General features: G+C 39.5%; 1 protein-coding gene across 9 annotated transcripts in view; it reads right to left on the bottom strand.

Moving 5' to 3' along the window:
* The window catches only part of LOC122801731 (homocysteine S-methyltransferase 1-like), a 638,040-nt gene that overhangs the window by 590,442 nt on the left and 26,237 nt on the right, over positions 1-21,361 (bottom strand). For all 9 annotated transcript variants that reach the window (XM_044071256.1, XM_044071255.1, XM_044071254.1 and 6 more), the window contains one exon: positions 14,738-14,813. In XM_044071256.1, the coding sequence (XP_043927191.1) occupies positions 14,738-14,813 (76 nt within the window). The remainder of the gene's footprint in view (positions 1-14,737; positions 14,814-21,361) is intronic.

The raw sequence follows: 21,361 nt of genomic DNA, 5'->3' as shown, positions 1-21,361 counted from the left end.
TGAGCATTGACCTTCTGAGCCACAGTATCAGAAACGTTACCCTGCAGAGAATCTCCCAGCTCTTTTAGATCATCTCTCTGGAGCCATGTAAAATGCGACAAATAGTTCAGTGACCGCAGTGTAAAAGCCGCTGAAGAGAACACACGCTTCCCATACCTGTCCATAGCCCGGACAGTAGATGAAGTTTCTGCAAGTTCCTTCTTGGTGGCTGCTGCCACCAACATGGCATCTACTGGAACGCCTTTCATAAGAAATTCTCTGTCAGGGGGAGCGGAGAAAAACTTGTTGGGTCTCCTAGGGACCGGTTCCACAGTGTCTGGAGTTTCCCACACCTTTCGACAAATGAGGTCCAGGAGCTCGTTGAATGGGTGAGAAACCCAAGAGGCGGAGGGTTGAGAACCAAAGGCCTTCAGGAACACCGACTCCTCCTCAGAAGGGGCTTTGGAGGGCCAGTTGCCTCTCTGTCTCAATATTTCCAGGATATCTGAGAGATATAGTCAGAAGACGACTTGGGGGACCCCTCTGACTCCTCGAGGTCGGTGTCAGATGTGAGAGACTCATCTTGGGAGTCAATGTGCTTCCTCTTGAACACTCTCTTTCTGGGGGGCTCCTCAGGTAAAAAAAACTCTGGGGAGGCCTCAGAAAGTTGGGGACAACTCATGGAGGTATCCTGAGGCCTTGGGTCTCTGCTGTGCCTGGATAGAGGGTGATTTGAGATGGATATCGGTGCTGGAGGGGGAAGTGTGTTGGTGCCATAAGATGCAGCTGACAACCTGGCCAGCACACTCCTCATGACCTCGAAAGCTGATCCACCCAGCTCCGAAGGTCGACTAACCGTGAAAGATACAGTAATAGCCCTTGGAACTGAGGAGATGAGGTCCGAAGCCAATGTCGGGCCCATGCTCACCCGAGCCGAAGCACCGAGAGGAAGGCTAGGACCCAAGGATCGATCCGAGACTTCCCTCTCAGGTCCCACCAAACTGTGAATCCTGGACCCCGTAGACAAAGCCGACGGGGTCGGAGCAGAGATCGGAGCCGAGATGCCAGAAGGAGCTACTGGAACAGACCTCACGGCATCTGACGGAAGCAACAGCTCTGGCTCCAAAGAAAGTTTCGGAGGAGGAACAGCCAAAGATGAAGGGATAATGGGCTCCAGAGCCGACTGGGCCAGAGCCGAAAGCAATTTAGCCAGCACCGATGACTGGAGCAGTTTCTTCACCACTCTATCGACATAGTCATCGGAAAGGGTCCTAGAGGACCTAGAGGATATGGTTGGGGATCTGGATCTCCCTGCAGAGGGAGACCTGTGAGTTGGAGAAACCGGTCGAAAAACTGGAGACCAGCTCCGAACTGGAAGATCCATCACTGGCTCCAAGAGACTGGGGGCCGATGTTGACATAATAGATGTGCTGCCTTCTGTCAGCCCCGAAGGCAGTGGAGCCGAAAAAGCAACTATAGTTCTGGTGATTTTCTCTGGCAGCTCCAAGGAAACTGACGGAGCCAGAGAGCATTTCTTTGAGGATTTTTTGTCTGTTTTTTTGTCCGGTTTGGAAGGAGAGGATCTGGAACTAGAAGACCTCTCCAACTCTTCTTTAAAGGAAGGTTTCAGCAATCCTTTAAAAATAAGCTTGTTCTTCCTCTCTTGCAGCACACGGGGAATGAAAGCGTGGCAGAACAAGCAGGATTCTTGGAGATGAATAGCCCCCAAGCAATACACACACACTGAGTGCCCATCAGTCAATGACATGTTATTATTACATTTCACACACTTTTTAAAGCCCGAAGGCCTGTGCTCTTTAGAATCCTTGGACATGCTGACAGAAAAAAACACACGCACAGGGAAAAACAGTAGGGACACCTTCACCAAAAATAACCAATGATAGAGCGCTGGAAACTAGAGCCTCTAACTGAAAACGGCCTAGAGACCAAGGGATAACCACAGGGAGGACTAGGTCCTCTAAGTTAAACGGGCCTCTAACTGAAATGGGCTTGGCCCGTAGACACCAAAAAGGAATGGGCTACCAAGAAACAAAGGGCCAACAGAACAGGCCACACAACCAGCAGAAGCAATACACACACCAACTATGAAAATAGCTTTTGGAGCTACAATATTGAGAAATAAATCAAAAAATTATACTTAGCCATGGCCAAGAATGAGACCACGTCCGAGCTATATGAGCAGCAAATGAGATCCGGGGATAGACACGTTGCAGCATGGGATACCTCTTAGCCACGAGCTCGAGCTAGAGTATGGCCGAGTCGTTGCCAAGATTCGGCTCCGAACCCAAGGGTAAGAATGTAGGCGAGATTGGACTACATAACATCTTATTTTACCAGATTTTAAATAACGTAGTGATAAATATGAATATTATTGTGACAAGACAGTTTAATTGTGATTTAAGAGTAAAATGTAAAAAGAAAGGAAATAGTGTAAGAAAAATGTTAAAAAGTTTATGAGATATGGCAAATTAGTACTCTAGAATAGAAATTCATGGACTTAAAGACAGGTATTTACAGGACCGAAGTTGATTATTTTATAATATCAGAAGGATTAAATATAGGGGAAGGAGAACCAACTGGAAATTTTTTGGATCATCTGGCAATATGGATAGAGATAAAGGAAAATAAGGAATATATAAAAATAGGCAAGGAATAAAAAGGATAAATGAAAAAACGTGATGAAGAAAGAAAAAGTTTAATAATGCAGCTATGGTGGAATGAAATTATGAAGAATACATTTTATAAAAATTGGTCTTAATGACAGATAGTTGCTAAGGTTAAATATAAAAAAAAATATTTATATTGGCAGTATAATGTAGGAAAAGGGATTAAAGAAAATTATAAGATGTGATGCCCACCAATATGTGTCATCCCCACGCTGGGCCAGTAATCAAGGAGCCTGAATCCTCACCACTGACACTGGAGAGGGACTTGCACTTGAAATACAAATGGATACACTCAACATTTCCAGATGCAGACCTCTCTGCATTAAGTACAAGTTCCCCTTAAGAGCACACAAGGGACATACTCAGCTTGGGGTCTGGATGTCTCTATATCTGTCTCTCTCCAGGTCCCCAATAAGACTCCCCACTGGTACAGCTGTAGGTTTAGGTCCTCAGCTGAGCATCCAAACCAAGTCCTCCAGCACCCCATCTGTAAACCCAGTGCTTCATGTCCCTGCCCCAAGTACCTGACACATGCACACACACTGAGAGATTTGATTTGCACACACTCACACACCCCTGGGAAATACTGTCACAGGTTTTCTAGCTATGCCCCCTTCTGCCCAGACTATAAGGTAGTTACCACCACCACCAGACACTCCCCAATCAGCTCTCTAAGGCCCTTAACAAAGGGTGTCCAATTATATTCTGTAATATTAATACTAACACAAATGGTAGTAGTTCACCAAGAGAGCTAGGCCTTCTGGAATGGCCTACACAGTGCCACCAAATAAATATAAGTACTCTCAAAGGTTAGATACTTTCTACAAGGACCAACCACAATAAAAGTTTTAAATATATTTAATAATAAATAAAACAACAGGAAAATATTGAAAATATATTTACAGTAAACTCCGCAGTTCAATCACAGGAAAATATTGAAATTAACATTGATGGACAGACTGATACAAATAAAGAAGAACAATCTCTAAACTAAGCTTCACTATATTCCTGACTGAATCTAAAAGAATTTTACTGTTCCCTACCTAGTTAAGTTACTACAAGGCAAAATACTGTGGGTGAGGGTCTTTCTAGTCAGGCTTCTCAAAAAAGAATACTCTATACTATGAGATTTCTATTTTTTAATATCCAAAAAATAATTTCCAAGAGGGCTGGCAAAATTACCTCATCTGGTCTCTATGTTCTCACAATATTTCCCTTTGAAGCTGCGACAGAAATTTAGCACAGATGACCACAATACACATCCAAATGTTTATGGCAATACCTGGGGCCTCCCCCCTTTCAATGAGCTAATGAACAAAGGCTCTTTCCCAGTCCCAGCAATCTCCAGTCTGATTTAGCACTGTGGGGTGCCGTTTTAATGGTTTAACAGCTTATTTACATTTCCCTTATTTTGCTTAAAATTAACCTTTGCTGTCTCAGTGACCTCTGTTAAAACATATGCATTTCATGCAGGTACAATAATACATGGACATTTTCAGCAGGGTGCATTCTTGATACATTTTAACACAAGCAAACCTCACCAATACATTTTCAGCACAATAATCTGTACAAATCAGTCTGATATACAAATGACACATAGTTCTAATACATTTGTAACGAGCATCTAGTATAAATCGATTTGACATTCAAAGGCCATATCATTCTTTACAAAACTCCAGCTAGCTATGCTGGCAATTGACCATATCATCACATAACAGATCACTTAAAGAGGAATTGGAATACTTGCTTTACTAGAAAGTCTCACCCAGACTCTGCTACACTTTGCTGTGAGGGAAAGGTTAGTTTGTTTTTTATTTGTTTTATAACTTTATTGCCTTTTTCTATTTTGAATACTGTGATTTGTTTTATTTACTGTGTGTTTTACTTGTATTCTGCTTTTAACTGCATAGTAAAACTTGAAAGTAGACTACAGCTCTGTCTCTTGTGAGTCAGGCAGAATTTTTTTCCCCACCCTCCCAACCGGTTACTGTAGTGTTCTTAAACACCACTGTCTTTCTAGCTGCCTTTCCCTTATGTTAATTTGACCATTTCCTCTCTGATTTTACTGGCGGCTTGTGTGAGTAAGCACAAAATTATCATTTTGTGAAATCACTCCCCTTCAACTATTTAAATTTATTGGCCATCCTACTGTATTCCATAGTACCAGAATACAAACATGACCACCCCTTTCAATCTATCTTGCTGTTTTAAAAATAGTGACTCTCCACTAAAACCTAACTTTTTAGACAGGCAAAACTTAAGTTACCTACTTTCACATCTAACTCCTCTAGTGCACACTGCATTGTTTAGAAAAAAACATTTTTTATCTTACTTTTTACCATCCCTGTGACTAGCACTTGCTTTAAAACCTGCTGGAAAGCACTAGGAAGTCTTAAACTGATACAAGCACTCAACTCTCCTTGTTAATAAGGAGAAATTAATTGTAGGCACTAAACAGCCTATAATTGCAAAATACCTTGCTAAGGTAAGGGAAAACAGCTCTTGTACTTTACAAAAAAAAAAAAAAAAAAAGAAAAAGCGCCAAGCTAGGCATGTCCAAGGGTCAGCTTCTGGTGATTTCTCCTGTCCATTTGGTGAATCTGGGCATACTGGGGCAATACAGCAATTGCCTCATGTACACAGATAACCCTCTCCTCCTACCACCCAACACTACAACTTGTGAGAGATGCACTTACACAGCCAAACTGGAAGCAAAGCTCCCTCCACCCAAGATTGTGCTAGACAGACAAGTGGAGAAGGTTACCACCCACACTACTTTTTCTATTTTTATGGTAAGTCTTATTGGCAGGTCAGAGGTACAGCTATGGGAGCATCCTTTGCTCCCATTTATGCTGACCTATTTATGGTTTTTTTTGAAGAGCAGTTAATTTATGACACCAATAACAATTCCTTTTTAGATGAATTAGACATTTGGAGATGTTATCTGGATGATTGTTGGATGGTGTGGCGGGGAGATGTAACATATGCACATGAATTTGTTAGATATCTCAATAATAACAGATTGGATATTCAGTTTACACTAAATACTGAATATCAACAAATCATTTTTTGGATGTAGTTGTTACTGGACAAGAAGATCATACGTTGGAAACCTGGGTACATAGAATATTTCCAAAATACAACACTTTACTTCATGCTTCCATTCATCATCCCCGCCACATTATCAACAACATCCCCAAGTCCCAATATTTATGTATCAAACATATATGCTCTTCTGAACAAACTGAGTGTCAACAAGATTTAACAAATAGGCTGGTAACTAGAGGTTATAGTAAAGATCACATTTCCCAAGTTGTAACCCAGGTAAAACAAACTGAGAGATCCCAACTTTTGGAATACCAAAACAGAACTAGTCAACATAAGACACAAGAATCACAACCAGTTAGACTAGTGACAACATTTGGTAGTAACACTCCAAGATTCAGAGATATTATTAACAATCATTGGGACATTCTACTTGCCCATGAACACTTGAATGGGGTTCTTCAAGACAGATGCTTATTTTCTTATTGGAGAGGCAGAACCATTATCTCATATTTCATTCATTATAAACGTTATAATCCACCTGTACCTATGCAGAAAACATTATTTGGTGATACACTAGTTGGTTGTGTCCCTTGTGGTCACTGTAGTGCATGTACACACATTTTCAAAACCAAAGAATTTACTAGCTACAATACTTCTAAAGTGTATCAGATTAGAGTTTTTGGTAATTGCAGTAGTGACTGGATAATCTATTTAGCTACCTGTACTTGTTCATCTTTTTATGTTGGACAGACGTCAAGACCCTTCAGACACAGCATATGCAAACATTTAAGTGAGATAAGAAATAAAAGGATTTCCAATGCCCTTTATAAGCATACCAACACACACACAACTGCTAAATTTCATTACACCATAATAGACAAAATTCAAATGCACAGAACTTCCAAAGCAGGTTGGCATGACATATTAAATAATAAGGAATCTTCTTGGATTATTAGGCTAGGGGCTTTATTTAGACCTGGCCTTAATGAATTAAGTTAGATGTTGACTTGGTGGTTCTGTTTAACAATAATTTATCTATTTTAGGTGTATCTCTTTAAATATATTGATATAAAAGCAGACACTAGGATGTGCTCTAATGGAATATTTTGTTGCACTGAGGAAGGCTTGAATCTTCAGCCAAAACCGGTTTGCTTGCTATTCTACATGGAGTTGCCACAATAAACCCTTTATTTATTTTTACCTTCTCTTTGTGCTGGATTACTTTTTTTTACAGTATACCACCCGCACTACACCTCAACCAATACATAGCCCTTCTAAACCCACACCACCACCCACACATAGCAACACTAAACCCACATATGTGGAGGCCCTTAACATTAACCTGCCCAAGCAACAAGGACCTCTGAAGCTGAAACGCAAACAAACACCAATCACAACCAAAGTGTCACATAGCTCACAACACCAGTGTGCCACCCAACAACAGCCCCTAAGGCAAGACAATGTACCCAACACTTTAGTCATAGGTGACTCTATAGTCAGGCACACTGATGTACCACTCACCAGGTTTGAACAATGGGAAAATTACAATCATCTGCCTGTTGGGTGCCAGTATCCACCACATAATGCATGCACTCAAGTCACTCCACAACAAGTACATTGTCCATGTTGGAGTGAATGACTTGAGACATACCTCCCTGGACTACATGAAAAGAAACATGGAAGAGCTCTCGGATCATGTGGCCCAGGCAGGTATAACCCTAGCCCTGAGTAGCATCCAGCCTTCACCCAGAATGATACCACAGTATAAGGACAAAATGATTGACTTCAACAATTGGCTAAGATTCTGGTTTCATTCAAAGGGGATCCATTATCTGTCTGCCTGGGACGACATGATTGACAGACCACGATGATTTGCCAGAGATGGTCTGCACCTGTCGCCCCTGGGATTCAGGTTACTGGCCAAGGCTCTTGTCACCTCTATAGTGCCTGTTGTAGGCAAAGTTCAAAGTACAAAACCACCACCGTAACAGGTACAGGCATGCAAAATCTGAAGGTAATGCTACTCAATGCTAGAAGTCTAAACCTCAAAATGCACTCTCTCGAGGCACTCCTAAAAATGGAGAACATTAATATCTGTGCAGTAACTGAGACCTGGTTCAAAGTTCCAGAGAGCACCCCTGCAATACCAGGCTACAACTCTCACCACACTTTTCGGCCACCAAACCAGGACCAAAACACTAAAGGTGGAGGAGTGTCCATATTCACCAAGGATATTCACAACATCAGGCTAGTTGCCCAACACAATGCATCTGAAATTCTCCAGATGCAACTAACACTAGGTAAGACTGCAATCCAAATTGTAGCGTGCTACAGATCCCCCACCATGCTCCAAGATTCTCACTACACCTTTCCAAACATACTGGAAAATATTAAGATACAACCAAACACCCTAATACTGGGTGATTTCAACGACCCTGCCATTAACTGGGAAAACTACTCATGTACCAACACCTTTGCCCAATGGTTCTTGGAATTCATAAATTCCAGTGCCCTGGATCAACTAATCCTTAGTTCCACCAGGGGCGCCAATATCTTAGACCTGGTCATTACCAACATGGGAAATTGATGCTCCACACCTATGGTCACCCCCTCATTGGTCAGGTCTGATCATAAGCTAATCACCCTTGACATCCACATCCCACCCCCACCCCCCAGTAAGGAAACCTCCGTAAAAAAAGTTCTCTAAAGCCAACTTCCTGCTACTCAAGTCAGAAGTGATAAACTTCATGACACCAATGCAGACGAGAACTGAAAGTTCGAATGCTGAATCCTACACTAAGGCACTGTACGAACACATCCACTTGTGCATGAATCATGCCATCCCCAACAGAACCAAGATGCTCTCCTCCAAAAAAAGGAAGCCAATCTTGTGGTCCCTTGTCATAAACAAAAATTACAATGAAAGGAATAAACTGCTGCAGAAAAGAGGAAAATTCCAGGATGCAAAAAACTCCCTTACAAGCCTCGGTAAGAAGCTGAGATCCCTCATAAAATCCTCCAAAGCTAGTTAAAAAATAAAATTGCCAAAGATTCCAAAGACAACCACAAGGCATTCTATGGCTATGTCAAGAATCTAAATGGCAATGCTCAGATCTGCTCTGCGCTACAACAGAATGGCATTAAATATACTGATCCCTATCCTGGCAGAGCGATTCAGTGCAAACTTCACCCCCCTCTCACCCCCTAAAGGGCCCATCTCAATACAAAAAGACTGCCAAATTCCGGTAATAATGATTACACATGTAAAAAACGCACTCTCCAAAGCTAAGAATACAGCATCCATGGGACCAGACAATATCCCAGGCTGTGTACTAAATGAACTACAAAATTAACTGGCACCTCACCTAAGTGTCATGTTTAATCATAGCCTCACCTCAAGCTTTGTGCCCACTGAGTTGCACACAGCTACAGTCATCCCACTCCACAAGGGGGATCCACCTTGGATCACGGGAACTACCGCCCCATCAGTCCGATGAGCCTGATCTGCAAGGCCATGGAATGTATTATCATGGAACTTATAAACAAAGACATTGGCAACCTTCAAACACTGGACCCTATGCAGTTTGGGTTCGTGAAGGGCCGATCTTGTTTCCTGAACCTGAGTGACTTATTCAAATCAATCTCCAGAGCCGTGGACAAAAGTAAGGTGGTCCACACAGCCTATCTGGACCTTGCCAAGGCCTTCAACACCATCCCCCATACTGGAATCATAGATAAACTTACTAAGCTGGGCATTAATCCCCAAGTCACTCGATGGGTTGCCAACTGGCTTACTGACAGAACCCACACTGTAAAAGTAGCCGACTCCAAATCCAGCTCCAGACAAGTGGAGTACTTCAGGGTTCAGTCCTGGGACCACTCTTGTACAGGCCAACACTAAGGGACTCTGGCTAACAAAGTTCGCAGATGACTGCAAACTGGGAGCCATTATTGAATCCCAAAATTATGTGGATATTGTACAAAAGGGCCTTACAGAAACAGATGCTTGGTGCCAGAGCCGTGGGCTCAAGCTCAATGCCAAGTAATGTATAGTTATCCCATTTGGGAAAAATGATGTACCCACACAGGTAGCAGTACACTAAACACCAAAAGTGTGATAACAGACTTAGGGACACAGGTGGATAGTGGTCTCACCTACGATAACCATCGCCACAACAGTCAGGAAATCCTTTTATGTAGCACACCTCATCACTAAGGGCTTTTCAGCCAGAAAAAAGGAGGTCATTGTCCCACTGTACTCATCCCTCATTAGACCCATTATAGAATACAATGCCCAGTTTGGTATGTACCTCTCAAGACATCTGCAACAACTGGAAAGGCCGCAGAAATACCTCACTAAAAGAATCACAGGCCTAAAGCAGATGCCCTATGCTGACCATCTAAAAAGAACTCCACCTATACTCTGTAGCATATCATCTACTCAGAGGGGATCTCTGCTTAACATACAAGGCCAGGTCAAACCCAGAGCTGTTGGACATGCCACACAAAGAAATCCCAATCCCTCAGAGACACACACTCCAGGGATCTAAACATTGTCATCATAATGAACAAAACATGCTGGAGGGATAGGTTCCTGACCCAGAGACTCCCCAGACTCTGAAATAGACTGCCCATACATATCAGGCAGAGCGTCTCTTTGGCCCTCTTCAAAAGAAACCTTGATGATTGGATGGGCGATAGGAAATTCACCCCGGGATCACGTCAGTCGCCCTGCTATACGGGTCCAAGGAAGTAAATGCTGTGGGAAGAAATAGGCAGGGAATTGTTATGGCTAGGCTTGTATAGGCCCTAGGGCCAATAGCCTAGTACCAACCTATGAAATTAGAAAATAACGAGAGTATTTTGATGAAGAAAAAGAACTGTATAGAAAAAAATCAAGAGAAAATGAAAGTTATTATTTAAACAAAGCTATTTTCTACAAATGAAAAGAGAAGAGTATCAGCATATTTAAGAAGCATAGTATAAGAAGATGCAATGAAAGAAATGAAAAATGAAAGTAAAAATAGAAAGAACACAGGAACAAATCATGAATATAGTAGTATAATATGTGCGAGACATGTTTAAAGAAAAAAATAAGAAAGTGAAGGCAATATCGGAAGTAAAAAGTTTTCAGAACAAGAAAATAAAGAATTTGAAAAAGAGATTTTGTTACATGAGCTAGATAAAATATAAGGCTAAGTGAATATAGAATCAGCTGCAGGACCAGATGGAATAGGGCATGAAATGTATAATAATTTAATGGAATAAGAAAATTAATATTTCTTAAATATTTTGAATGAATGGTTAAAAGAAGGTTTCATTACAAAGAACTATGTAGTGGAATACGGGTCTATATCACAACATCATAGTCTCAGAACTTCGAATGTTGTAACATTGAACTGGAAACCTCGAAGACTGAAAACCCCAAAGACTGAGAACAGCGATTTGTTTTCCCTGGGGAAAAAAAATCGCTGTTCCAGTACAAAACATTAAACACACAAACACTACAAACTGTTTCTAATGTGAGGGGCTTTGCCCCCCCACACCCCCCCAACATAGCCACATACCCCCTACTTAAATATACCAACTCCAGGATTGCGCCACAGTGGAGAAAACAGCGAAGCTGTGGAAACGGCCCACCGAATTCTTTCCCCGGGAAAGAATTCAATGTTCCGCGGCTTTGCTATGGTCAGTCTTCGAGGTTTCCAGTTCAATGTTACAACATTCAAAGTTTTGAGACTTCAACGTTGTAATATACACCAGTGGAATACTTAAACGTATTTGGAAGAAAGAGGAAAAATATAAAGAAAAACTGACACCAATAGTATTAAGCAATAATGATTATAACATTTGTTATAAAATAATACAGAAGAGATGTGAAATAAAAATTAAAAGTGTTACGGAGGACAGTATATACAGCATAAAAGGGAATGGGATGCCAAGAATTATTAATGATGAGAGACTGTGGATGATATTATAAACAGAAGAGAAGTAGCTAAACTTATGATAGGGGGTAATAATAAGGCATTTGATACAACAGGACATGATATTTTATAGGAAATAATGCATACAACAAAAATGAGAAAATAAGGAAATTATGTAGGTCTACTTATAGAAATAATAAAGTAAAAATTTTAGTAAATTGTTGCCTAAGTAAAGAAGTACATATGAGAACAGGTGTAAGACAGGGATGTGCAATTAGTTGTATATTTATGCTTTGCTTTAATTATGAATGTGATTCTATGTGAAGTAAATTATAAAATGCAGAAAGAAGGGTATGTAACACCTGGTGGGTTGGGGATTCCAGTTTTGTTAATTTATGAAGACAATATTATAGCACTTGCAAAAAAAAAAAAAAAAAAAGACAAGATGTGGATAAAATAAGTAATATTTTATTTACATGAATGCTTAGGAACAGTAGGGATGGCTTTAAACAAAGACAAAAAGTAAAGGATTAGGATATATGATTACGATAGGGGAAATATTTTACAATGAAAGAAATCTCTGTCTTAGATTTAAAATTTGGGAACAAGAATGCAAGTAGAAATCAATGGGGAAAAATAATACAGTTAAAAGAAATCTTTTTCTGGAAAAGATATAGATTCTCATTTAGAAAAAAGGTTTACTTGATAAACTCCGTTTTAATTGGAAAAATAGCATATTCAGCTAGTGCAATATGATGTCAGCAATATCTGAAATGCAATTACTGCAAATAATGTTTTAATTTATATGAAGTTCTAGACTAAATCTAGTAAAATGAGGAATTTTGTATGTAAATAAAGGAGGAGGATGTGTAGGGTTAACTATCCAGTGGCATATGTTGCTCCACTGAATTTATATAAAGTGTTAAAGTGGCTAAATGAAAAATATGAAAGGTTAGTTGTAAAATGTTTAAATGTAAGTACGACACATTTTGGAATATGGTAAAAATGAGTAAAAGAGAAAAAGAAGGCGTAAATAACTTATCAGGAAAATTATTAATGTGGAAAATAAAACAATGAACAAAAAGGAAAGAAAAATATGGTATAAGAATATTATGATGCAATACTTTTTGTTAAACCATGGGAAAAGGTACAACAAGGTAAAAATTAAAGTTATAAAAATAAGAAATAAATGGTGTAATAAAAAGGAGAATGCCAAGTCTTTTTGTGAAGACTGGTAATAGATAAATTACCAGTGAAAGGAAACATGCCATATAAAAGAAAAGAGAAAGAATATGTCTATAATGTGAGGAAAAGAAACTACTGAACATATGCTTTTAAAATGTAAAAGAGTTGAAATTATGGGAAAAGAGGAGTTGTAGTATTGTATGAGGAAGCTGGTAGTGGCAGAGAAGTATGTAAGAGTGGTACAGGATATGTACGACGGCAGAGTGACAGTGATGAGGTCTGTGGTAAGGGTGACAGATGCGTTCAAGATGAGGGTGGATTACATCAAGGATCAGCTCTGAGCCCTGTGGTAAGGGTGACAGATGCATTCAAGATGAAGGTGGGATTACATCAAGGATCAGCTCTGAGCCCTTTCTTATTTGCAATGGTGATGGACATGTTGACAGACAACATCAGACAGGAGTCCCTGTGGATTATGATGTTTGTGGATAACATTGGGATTTGTAGTGAGAGTAGGGAACAGGTTGAGGACATCCTGGTGAGGTTGATATATGCTGTAGAGAGGAGAGGAATGAAGGTCAGCAGAACTAAGGCAGAATATGTGTGTGTGAATGAGAGGGAGGAGAGAGGAAGGGTGAAGGTGCAGGGAGTAGAGTTGGCGAAGGTGGATGAGTTTAAATATTTGGGATCAACAGTTCATAGTAATGGTGAGTGTGGAAGAGAGGTGCAGAAGAGTGCATGCAGGGCATAGTGGGTGGAGAAGAGTGTCAGGAGTGATTTGTGACAGATGGGTACCAGTAAGACTGAAAGGGAAGGTCTACAAGATGGGAATGAAATCAGCTATGTTATATTGGTTGGAGAATGTGGCACTGAAGAAAAGACAGGAGTCAGAGCTGGAGGTGGCAGAGTTAAAGATGTTAGGATTTGCATTGGGTGTGACAAGGATGGACAGAATTAGAAATTAGTATATTAGAGGGTCAGCCCAAGTTGGATGGTTTGGAGACAAAGCCAGAGAGACAAGATTGCATTGGTTTGGACATGTGCTGAGGAGAGATGCTGTGTTTATTGGGAGAAGGATGCTAAGGATGGAGCTGCCAGGTAAGAGGAAAAGTGGAAGGCCTAGGATAAGGTTTATGGATGTGGTGAGAGAGGACATGCAGGTTGTTGGTGTGCAACAGCAAGATGCAAAGGACAGGAAGAAATGGAAACAGATTATCCTCTATGCCAACCCTTAATGGGAGCAGCTGAAAGAAGAAGTGAAATTATGGGAAAAGTTTTTTTAAAGAAAATTTCATCAATGATAAAAAAATAAATATGGACATGATCAAATATGAATATTATAAGAATAGAAGCAAAGAATAGTTAAAAGAATAGATAAACAATTGTTTTATTTTATATGGATTATTTGGAATGAACAGATAAATTAAATCATGTTTAATGGAAAATGGATTTGGGCAGTGATACAGAGTTAAATCAGATGGTGGTTATGAAAAAAGGAGCGGAGACAAGAAGGATAAAACTTGACATAATTAAGTATGAATGTATAATAAGATAAAAGAGGGTGGAGAATTGTAATTCTGCAAATATGTAAAAATTTTGTAAATATCTTTTTTGTATGAATAAAGGACCCCCTACTCTTTTCAATAGGTGCCATATGATCCTTTACATTCACCTGAGCTATCAGCTACTCAAGCAAATGGGGCCTCAGTTTAACATCTCATCCAAAGAATAGCACACACAGTAATGCAGCACCCCCTTATGCTGCACTGCAGTGTGAGTTATTGATCTACCTGGTGCGGGAATAGAACCCACATTCTTTTGCACAAAAAGCAAGTGTGCTAACTGTTGCACCACTGACACATTTTAAATAACTGCATCCCACAAACACTTTTGTATCAGTATTTTAGGTCGTACCTGTATCTGAAAGCCATCTGCTTCTAACTCAGTTGCCAGACCACCATCAAGGATTTTCACATCTTCATTCATTGTCCTTAAGGGGTAAAGACAAAAATAGCTTTACATTACTACTACTTGAAACAAGCTGTTTGCTATCAAGCCACTTCCACTGACAAAACAGTGGATCATACAATACTCTTTGCTTGTGGGTGTGTGTGTGTGTGTGTGTGTGTGTGTGTGTGTGTGTGTGTGTGTGTGTGTGTGTGTGTGTGTGTGTGTGTAATAAATGCCATAAACACTAACTTGTGTGTATGTAAAGAGAAAAGAGTGGTTAACCAACTTATGTTCATACAGAGGTTGTCCGAACTTATTAATTCATGTTTGCCTTGACAGATAAGATAGGAATAGTGCCATGGATCAGGTAAAAGAGTAATTTCATTTATCTCAGCTACACTGATCTCTAATGCATATAATATGCAGTCAGAGATATATTCCTTCACCTTGAATGATGCTTAAATACAATGAAAAAAGAATTGGCTTCAATAATTGGTTAAATGGCTGGTGTAATTCCAGGGAGATCTATTTATGTGTCAGCATAGGATGAGGTGCTTGACAGTCCAGCTTGCTTTGCTATGGAAGGTCTGCACTTCTTGTTTCAAGACTTTTGCATACTGGCTAAAGCCTTTGCTGACCCTTGCCAGTGCCTTTTTATGCACAGTCCATTTGCTAGGTGTTCCAACCTAATTTATCAGTCCCAAAATCAGATTGCATTAAGGTTTCACCTCCTGAATGCCAGAAGTCTAATCAACAAATTGCCTAATCATGACACACTCCTGCATTTAGAAAACATCAATGTCTGCATAGTTACCAACACTTGACTTGTATGCAAAGAGAGCACTCCCTCTAAACCAGGATTTTGCAGTTTTCATGCTTCCAGGCCTAGTGGCAACTGTGGTGGAGTCTCTAAATGTACTTCCTCAAGACAGATTCCGAGGGACTCAAACATGAAACCCAATGAACCACCGAACATTCTAGATAAGATTAATTGTCAGCTAATAGATTGTTACACACCTTTGCCTCCTAATAACCACACAAGATTCCTTAATGTTCTAAATATCTCCCTATTAACATAAACTCCTTTATTTGGGTGACATTAATTACCCTTAAATAAACTAGGGCACCTATATCGCTAATGTAGGATTGCTAAATGTGAAAGTTCTATTGCAGCAAATGGTAAATTAATCTAACAGAGAGCAAAGCATTCTTCACTCATTTCTTAAAAATATGGCCACCTCTTGCACTACTCCTGTGGTACCTCATTCCCCACTGAAGTATGACCGTAAACTTGTGACCTTTGTCCTTTAAACTCTCAAAAGCTCCTACAACAAAACCCACTGAATTTAAGGATTTCAAATATGCCAAAATCAACCCAGTATGTGACAAAATATAAAAACTAACCCATTTAGAAAACTGCATAGATTTATTTAGCAGTCCCCAACAGAACACAGTATTGTGGTAAATTCAAAAACAAACCACCCCGGTGGCCCATCCCCATAAATAAACTATACAGCAAAAGAAAAACTCTTAAATTTTACTTAGCAGACCTAAAACCCATCTTCAAGGATACTAGTCCCCCCACAAAAAAAAAATGTAGGATATCAGGTCCCCCTAAAGGAGACCATGAACTTAGACTGATCTCTTAAGAAAATTATAAATCATTCTTTAGCAAAGTTAGAAAACTAAAAAACAATATCCTCATTGCTCAGAATTTATACATAACCGGGCCTCCTATTCTGACCCAATTGACATTGCCAATACCATTGCAAACAAATTTAGTGCCAGTTTCACACCGGATGGTTCTATTCAAAGCCCCTCTGAATCCCTTACAACCAATCTATTTCAAAATGATTATGAAGGTTGTAGATGATGGCCATGCAATACCCATGATATAGCTTGACCTGGCTAAGACCTTTGACACCATTGTCCATTCTGGCATCATACAAAAACTAAATCTATCCATATGTGGTAAGCTGCATAGCAAACCCACTGAAAGACAGAATCACACAGTGCAAGTTGCAGGTGCTTCACCAGAAAGTATGAAAGTGACCAGTGGTATCACTCAGGACTCAGTGATGGGACCATTCCATTTTGGTATTTACTTCTCAGATTTCTAAGCAAAGAGCCAAGAACTTTGGCTAACAAAATGAGTAGATGATTATAAACTGAGAGTTGCTAGGTTTCCTTGTAATACCTAAACCATCCCGAATAAACTTGGTTTACTAAAATGGAGTCGAGCTAAATGCTAAAATGTGTAGTATCATCACTTTTGGTAGATAACCCCTCCCCCTCTCCCATCATACTGTCTAGACAACACAATTCTACAAAATGAAAAAGAAGTTAGGGACTTGGGTATTTGGATTGATAACTCCCTCTCTTTTGACCATCATGTAACAATGATTGTCAGGAAATCCTTTTATTTAGCACACTAATTAACAAAAGAATATCATCAAAGTCTTAAGAGGTAATCACTCCCTTATACTCACCATTAATAAAACCAATTTATTTATTGAGTATAACACCCCCTATGATTATATATTTCATTAAACACATCAAGCAATTAGAAAAACACCATAGGTTCCGAAACAAAATAATCACAGGCCTAAAGTCCCTGAACTACCAAGAGAGTCTGGAAGCATTCTCTAACTCTATTCAATGCATTGCTTACTTTTTATGGGAGATCTCGGTTTCACTTACTAAGCTATTAGAGACGAATTTGCCCTGGACCTCCTGTTTCTCCACAAGTCCATTATATCTACCAATAGTAGAACTAGGGGCCTAAATATTAACCAACAGACAAATAAAGCATGGTAGAAGAACAGGTTTATAAGCTGGCACTCCTGAAATCTCTGGAATAAACATCTTCTGCATGTTAAGCAGTGTGATTCATTATCTTCCTTTAAATATAAACTAGATGACTGCATGGGTATCCAAAAATCTACTCAAAGACCGATTGGTATGGCCTTCCTGGAGAAAACATGTGCTGCCTGAGGAAGGCCACTGGCAAGATGAGAATGGTCAGGAAACTCAGTGGCCCTGAAATATCTGTGAATCTACGAATATATAAGTACTCTGCGTAGGTTTACTGTCTGCTGCCATTTTGTATTCTATAAGTAACAGTTAGGGCTACTGCTTTCAGTAACAAACAAGTGGTTTGCATTTTTTAATGTTTCCTTGAATAGAAGGTGTTACTTCTTGTTAGCAGTGTACTGTTCACCTAAGAGGTAACCATTTGAAATTCCAAAACTCTTGGGTCTCAGTGCACTGAGACCAAATGAGGGAAAATGTGGACTCCTGTACTCTAAATTGAATATGACCACTTCTCTGAGTATTACATATTTTCTGAAGTATGGCAACCTTGGAGTTTGTATACAAAGTTCTGGGAGGTGTGGGGTGGCCTTGCATCCTCGTGCAAAAGAGCAACAGTAAAGGAAAACAGCAATGTTCAACATTCACTGTTCTCTTGCATTTTGGACTTTTATTTTTTCATAATTCAGGGTCTGGCACCTACGAGTCTTGGTAATGTAGTATAAAAGGAAAGTCTGACTGGATTCACTGTATCTGTATCATACCAGTAGCCACTTGACAAACTGTGACTGTACAACTGTGATATCACAATTAATTCTCCTAGAAAGGGTTCTGATTCATGTTTTGACATTTCCAAGAATCAAAAACCCAAGGCAGGGCAAAAAATGGATTCATCCGAGTTGCACTTACATTTACTGTTCAGAATAACTAAACTATTTAATAAAAACTAAATGAAATTGTAAATCGAAGCTTTGCATTAGACTGCTCCATTTTTACCCATTGCTTTTGTTAATTACAGTCATGCTGAACAACCCTGTCCTTAATACACTGAACTTCACAGGGATGAAGGTCTAAACATTCAATGAACACTTCCAAGCTATTAAACTAGCCAAGTCAGAAGAAGTTTAAATGGTAAAAATCTGGCAATATTTTAACATCTACTAGCACATTACAACACGCACTCTGGTAAATCTAAAGCATGTTAAAAGCACTTTGAAACCAACTTCCATAGTGCCGCAGCAGCACAAATACTAATTTAAACCAAGCTATGTTGCTGTGCAATTCCATCTGTTAAAGGGGGACAGGATTTTTAACAGTGGCTCTTAGATATACAAGGCATAGTAGAGAACTGTACAAGATAAAATATAAAAGCTAAAACCAGTAAAAAAAAAAAAGTCAATCCAAACCAACAGAACAGTGATGCAGTGTGAATATCATAAGATGCATAGAATTTTTCTTCCATAGCCATTATGATAAAGAACTCTGTACCAATTCCTCTCTGCAAGGTTCCATTAGATGCTTAATCAAGCACACTACCATTTTAACTCACCAATTCAGCTTACAGGCTACTCTGGGAATCATTTACTTTTTTATTACCAGCACCTTGACCATTTAGCATCCCTCTCTGGTGTCTTGCTGATTTATTCCCCCCCCCCCCATTCTGTCAAATGTAGCCATCACAATATAAGGCAAGAGGTCTCCTTTTTGGGTAAAGGTACTGATCAGTTTTTAACTGACCTAATTTCTCAAAAAATGCTTTACCCAACTCCTTTGATTACATCTTCCCTCACTTCAAATTCACAGTGAATCTACAAACCCATACTATCCAAAGTGCAGCAGGTGATGTACACTGTATAAGGCATAAAATGTTAACAGACCAGAAACCCCTCTTAGTTTACTCGGAAACGAATGCAAATGGAATGACAATCTTCTCAGTTCTGCATCTGAAATATAATATGTTAAGCTTCTCTTTAGTACTGCACAACTCGGATTTTAGTCTAGGTAAATGAAGCAGCCAAAACTTTTATTTTTATTTATTTAGCAATTTTTTTTTTTTTTACAGGGAAAGTCCAACTGGGACTGAGCCCATTTTCAGTGGAGGCCCAGGGAGAAACACTCCAGTTGCATGTCTTTGGAATGTGGGAGGAAACACAGCATCCAGAGGAAACACATGTAAATGCAGGAAGGACATGCACAGAGGGCACCCCACCACAGAATTGAACGATGCCAACCGACACGCACCGGCCAAATGTTATGGAGATGCTGGGGATTGAATCCTGGACCACATACATGCAAAGCATGCATTCTCCCACTAAAATGCATCTCCTTGCAACTGTGCAGTAGTTTTCTTAATCATCTGCAAGATCCATGTAAAAGCAATATAAATTATCTAGACTGAAGGCTGTTAACACTGTGTGAAGAGCAGTTAGCTGTACAAGGTGCTTGCTACAAAGTAGATACAGTTGACTTCCTTTATATCTTTTGGTGTCAATAAAATATGTTTATTGTTATCCATACTGACCAGAATCACTCTTAGCAATGCACAACTGAATGTTTGTGTATAGTTGTTGTGACCACCAGACAACACCAGACATTAAGCTATTTAAGAGACAGTCTTGGATGCAGCCACACAATCTGGAAGCCTAAGCTGCAGAACATAAACAAGAGGCTGGTATGCTGAAAACAGATAGAAGCAAGCAAGCTATGAGCAACCCACAGGCTGGAAACTAAAGGTGTGACACACAACAACTTTAATATGTCCCTAATATGTTTGTAGCCAGGCTCAAATAAGTTGCTTCTTTCATTTTAGTACAAGGAAGTTGGATGTTTAAATCAGGTAACTGAAAATAAAGGAAAATACAATGTGCTACTGTGCTTCCAAAGGAGTAACAATGGAACTTTAAACCATGCAGTTGAAAAGAGTGGAAAATGTACTGCAGTCTTCTCCAAAAATACACCAGAACCAGCACTGAAGGGGAAACAGAAAAGCACTTTAGCGTAAAAACTTTTTATTTTCTGCTTTCATCCAAGCCAGGACTTCATCAGAATACCTATCTAAAAACTCAATCACATTTAAATACCATCCAACCAATAACAATGAACATCTTATTAATTACATAATTAAACACTCAATTAAAAACACATCTACCATTAGTCAGATCAAGAACATTTTACTGTCTTTAATCTCTTTCTTAAGGGTATTAACAAGGAAGACATCCCTTTAGGAGCCAGGCCAAAGGACTTTCGGTGGCACAAGAAACAGGATTTTTACAGAAACACCAGCATTCACAACAACGGTGTTTATGGGGTGGTTATGAGATGGAGAAAGAAGGCCAACTCCATGACTGATTAAGGTACAGTACAAAGATTTTCAGTCTTTCTTCTAAGATTTTTTCCCAGTCACAAATGGAAGTTTTGGAAAAAGGCTTAAACTTTATACCTACAAAAAGGGCAGATGTTGGCTGAACGTTATTAAGTTTGAAAGAATTCATACAGAAGTTGAAAGTTTTTTATTGAGAGATGTTTCATTTTCTAACAAGTGTTTTGTTAAACCATCTACCTATAACCCTACCTTGTCTAATACACTACGTCTTTGAGCAACTATGTGAAAAAGAAATAAGAAATGTATTAAGAAAAAAGGTTAAATCTAGTTATTACAACCTTAATAAGCACGAGAAAATTGCTTTAAGGGAATTGAGGTGTATGCATGACATAAGATTTATGAGGGCTGACAAGGGTTTTGGTTTAGTTATAATGGACAAGAGCAAATACCATCAG

The sequence above is a fragment of the Protopterus annectens genome, chromosome 5.part0, assembly GCF_019279795.1.
Source record: "Protopterus annectens isolate FY-2018-M chromosome 5.part0, PAN1.0, whole genome shotgun sequence".
Classification (NCBI taxonomy): domain Eukaryota; kingdom Metazoa; phylum Chordata; order Ceratodontiformes; family Protopteridae; genus Protopterus; species Protopterus annectens.
This window is presented reverse-complemented; position numbering and strand designations above follow the sequence as displayed.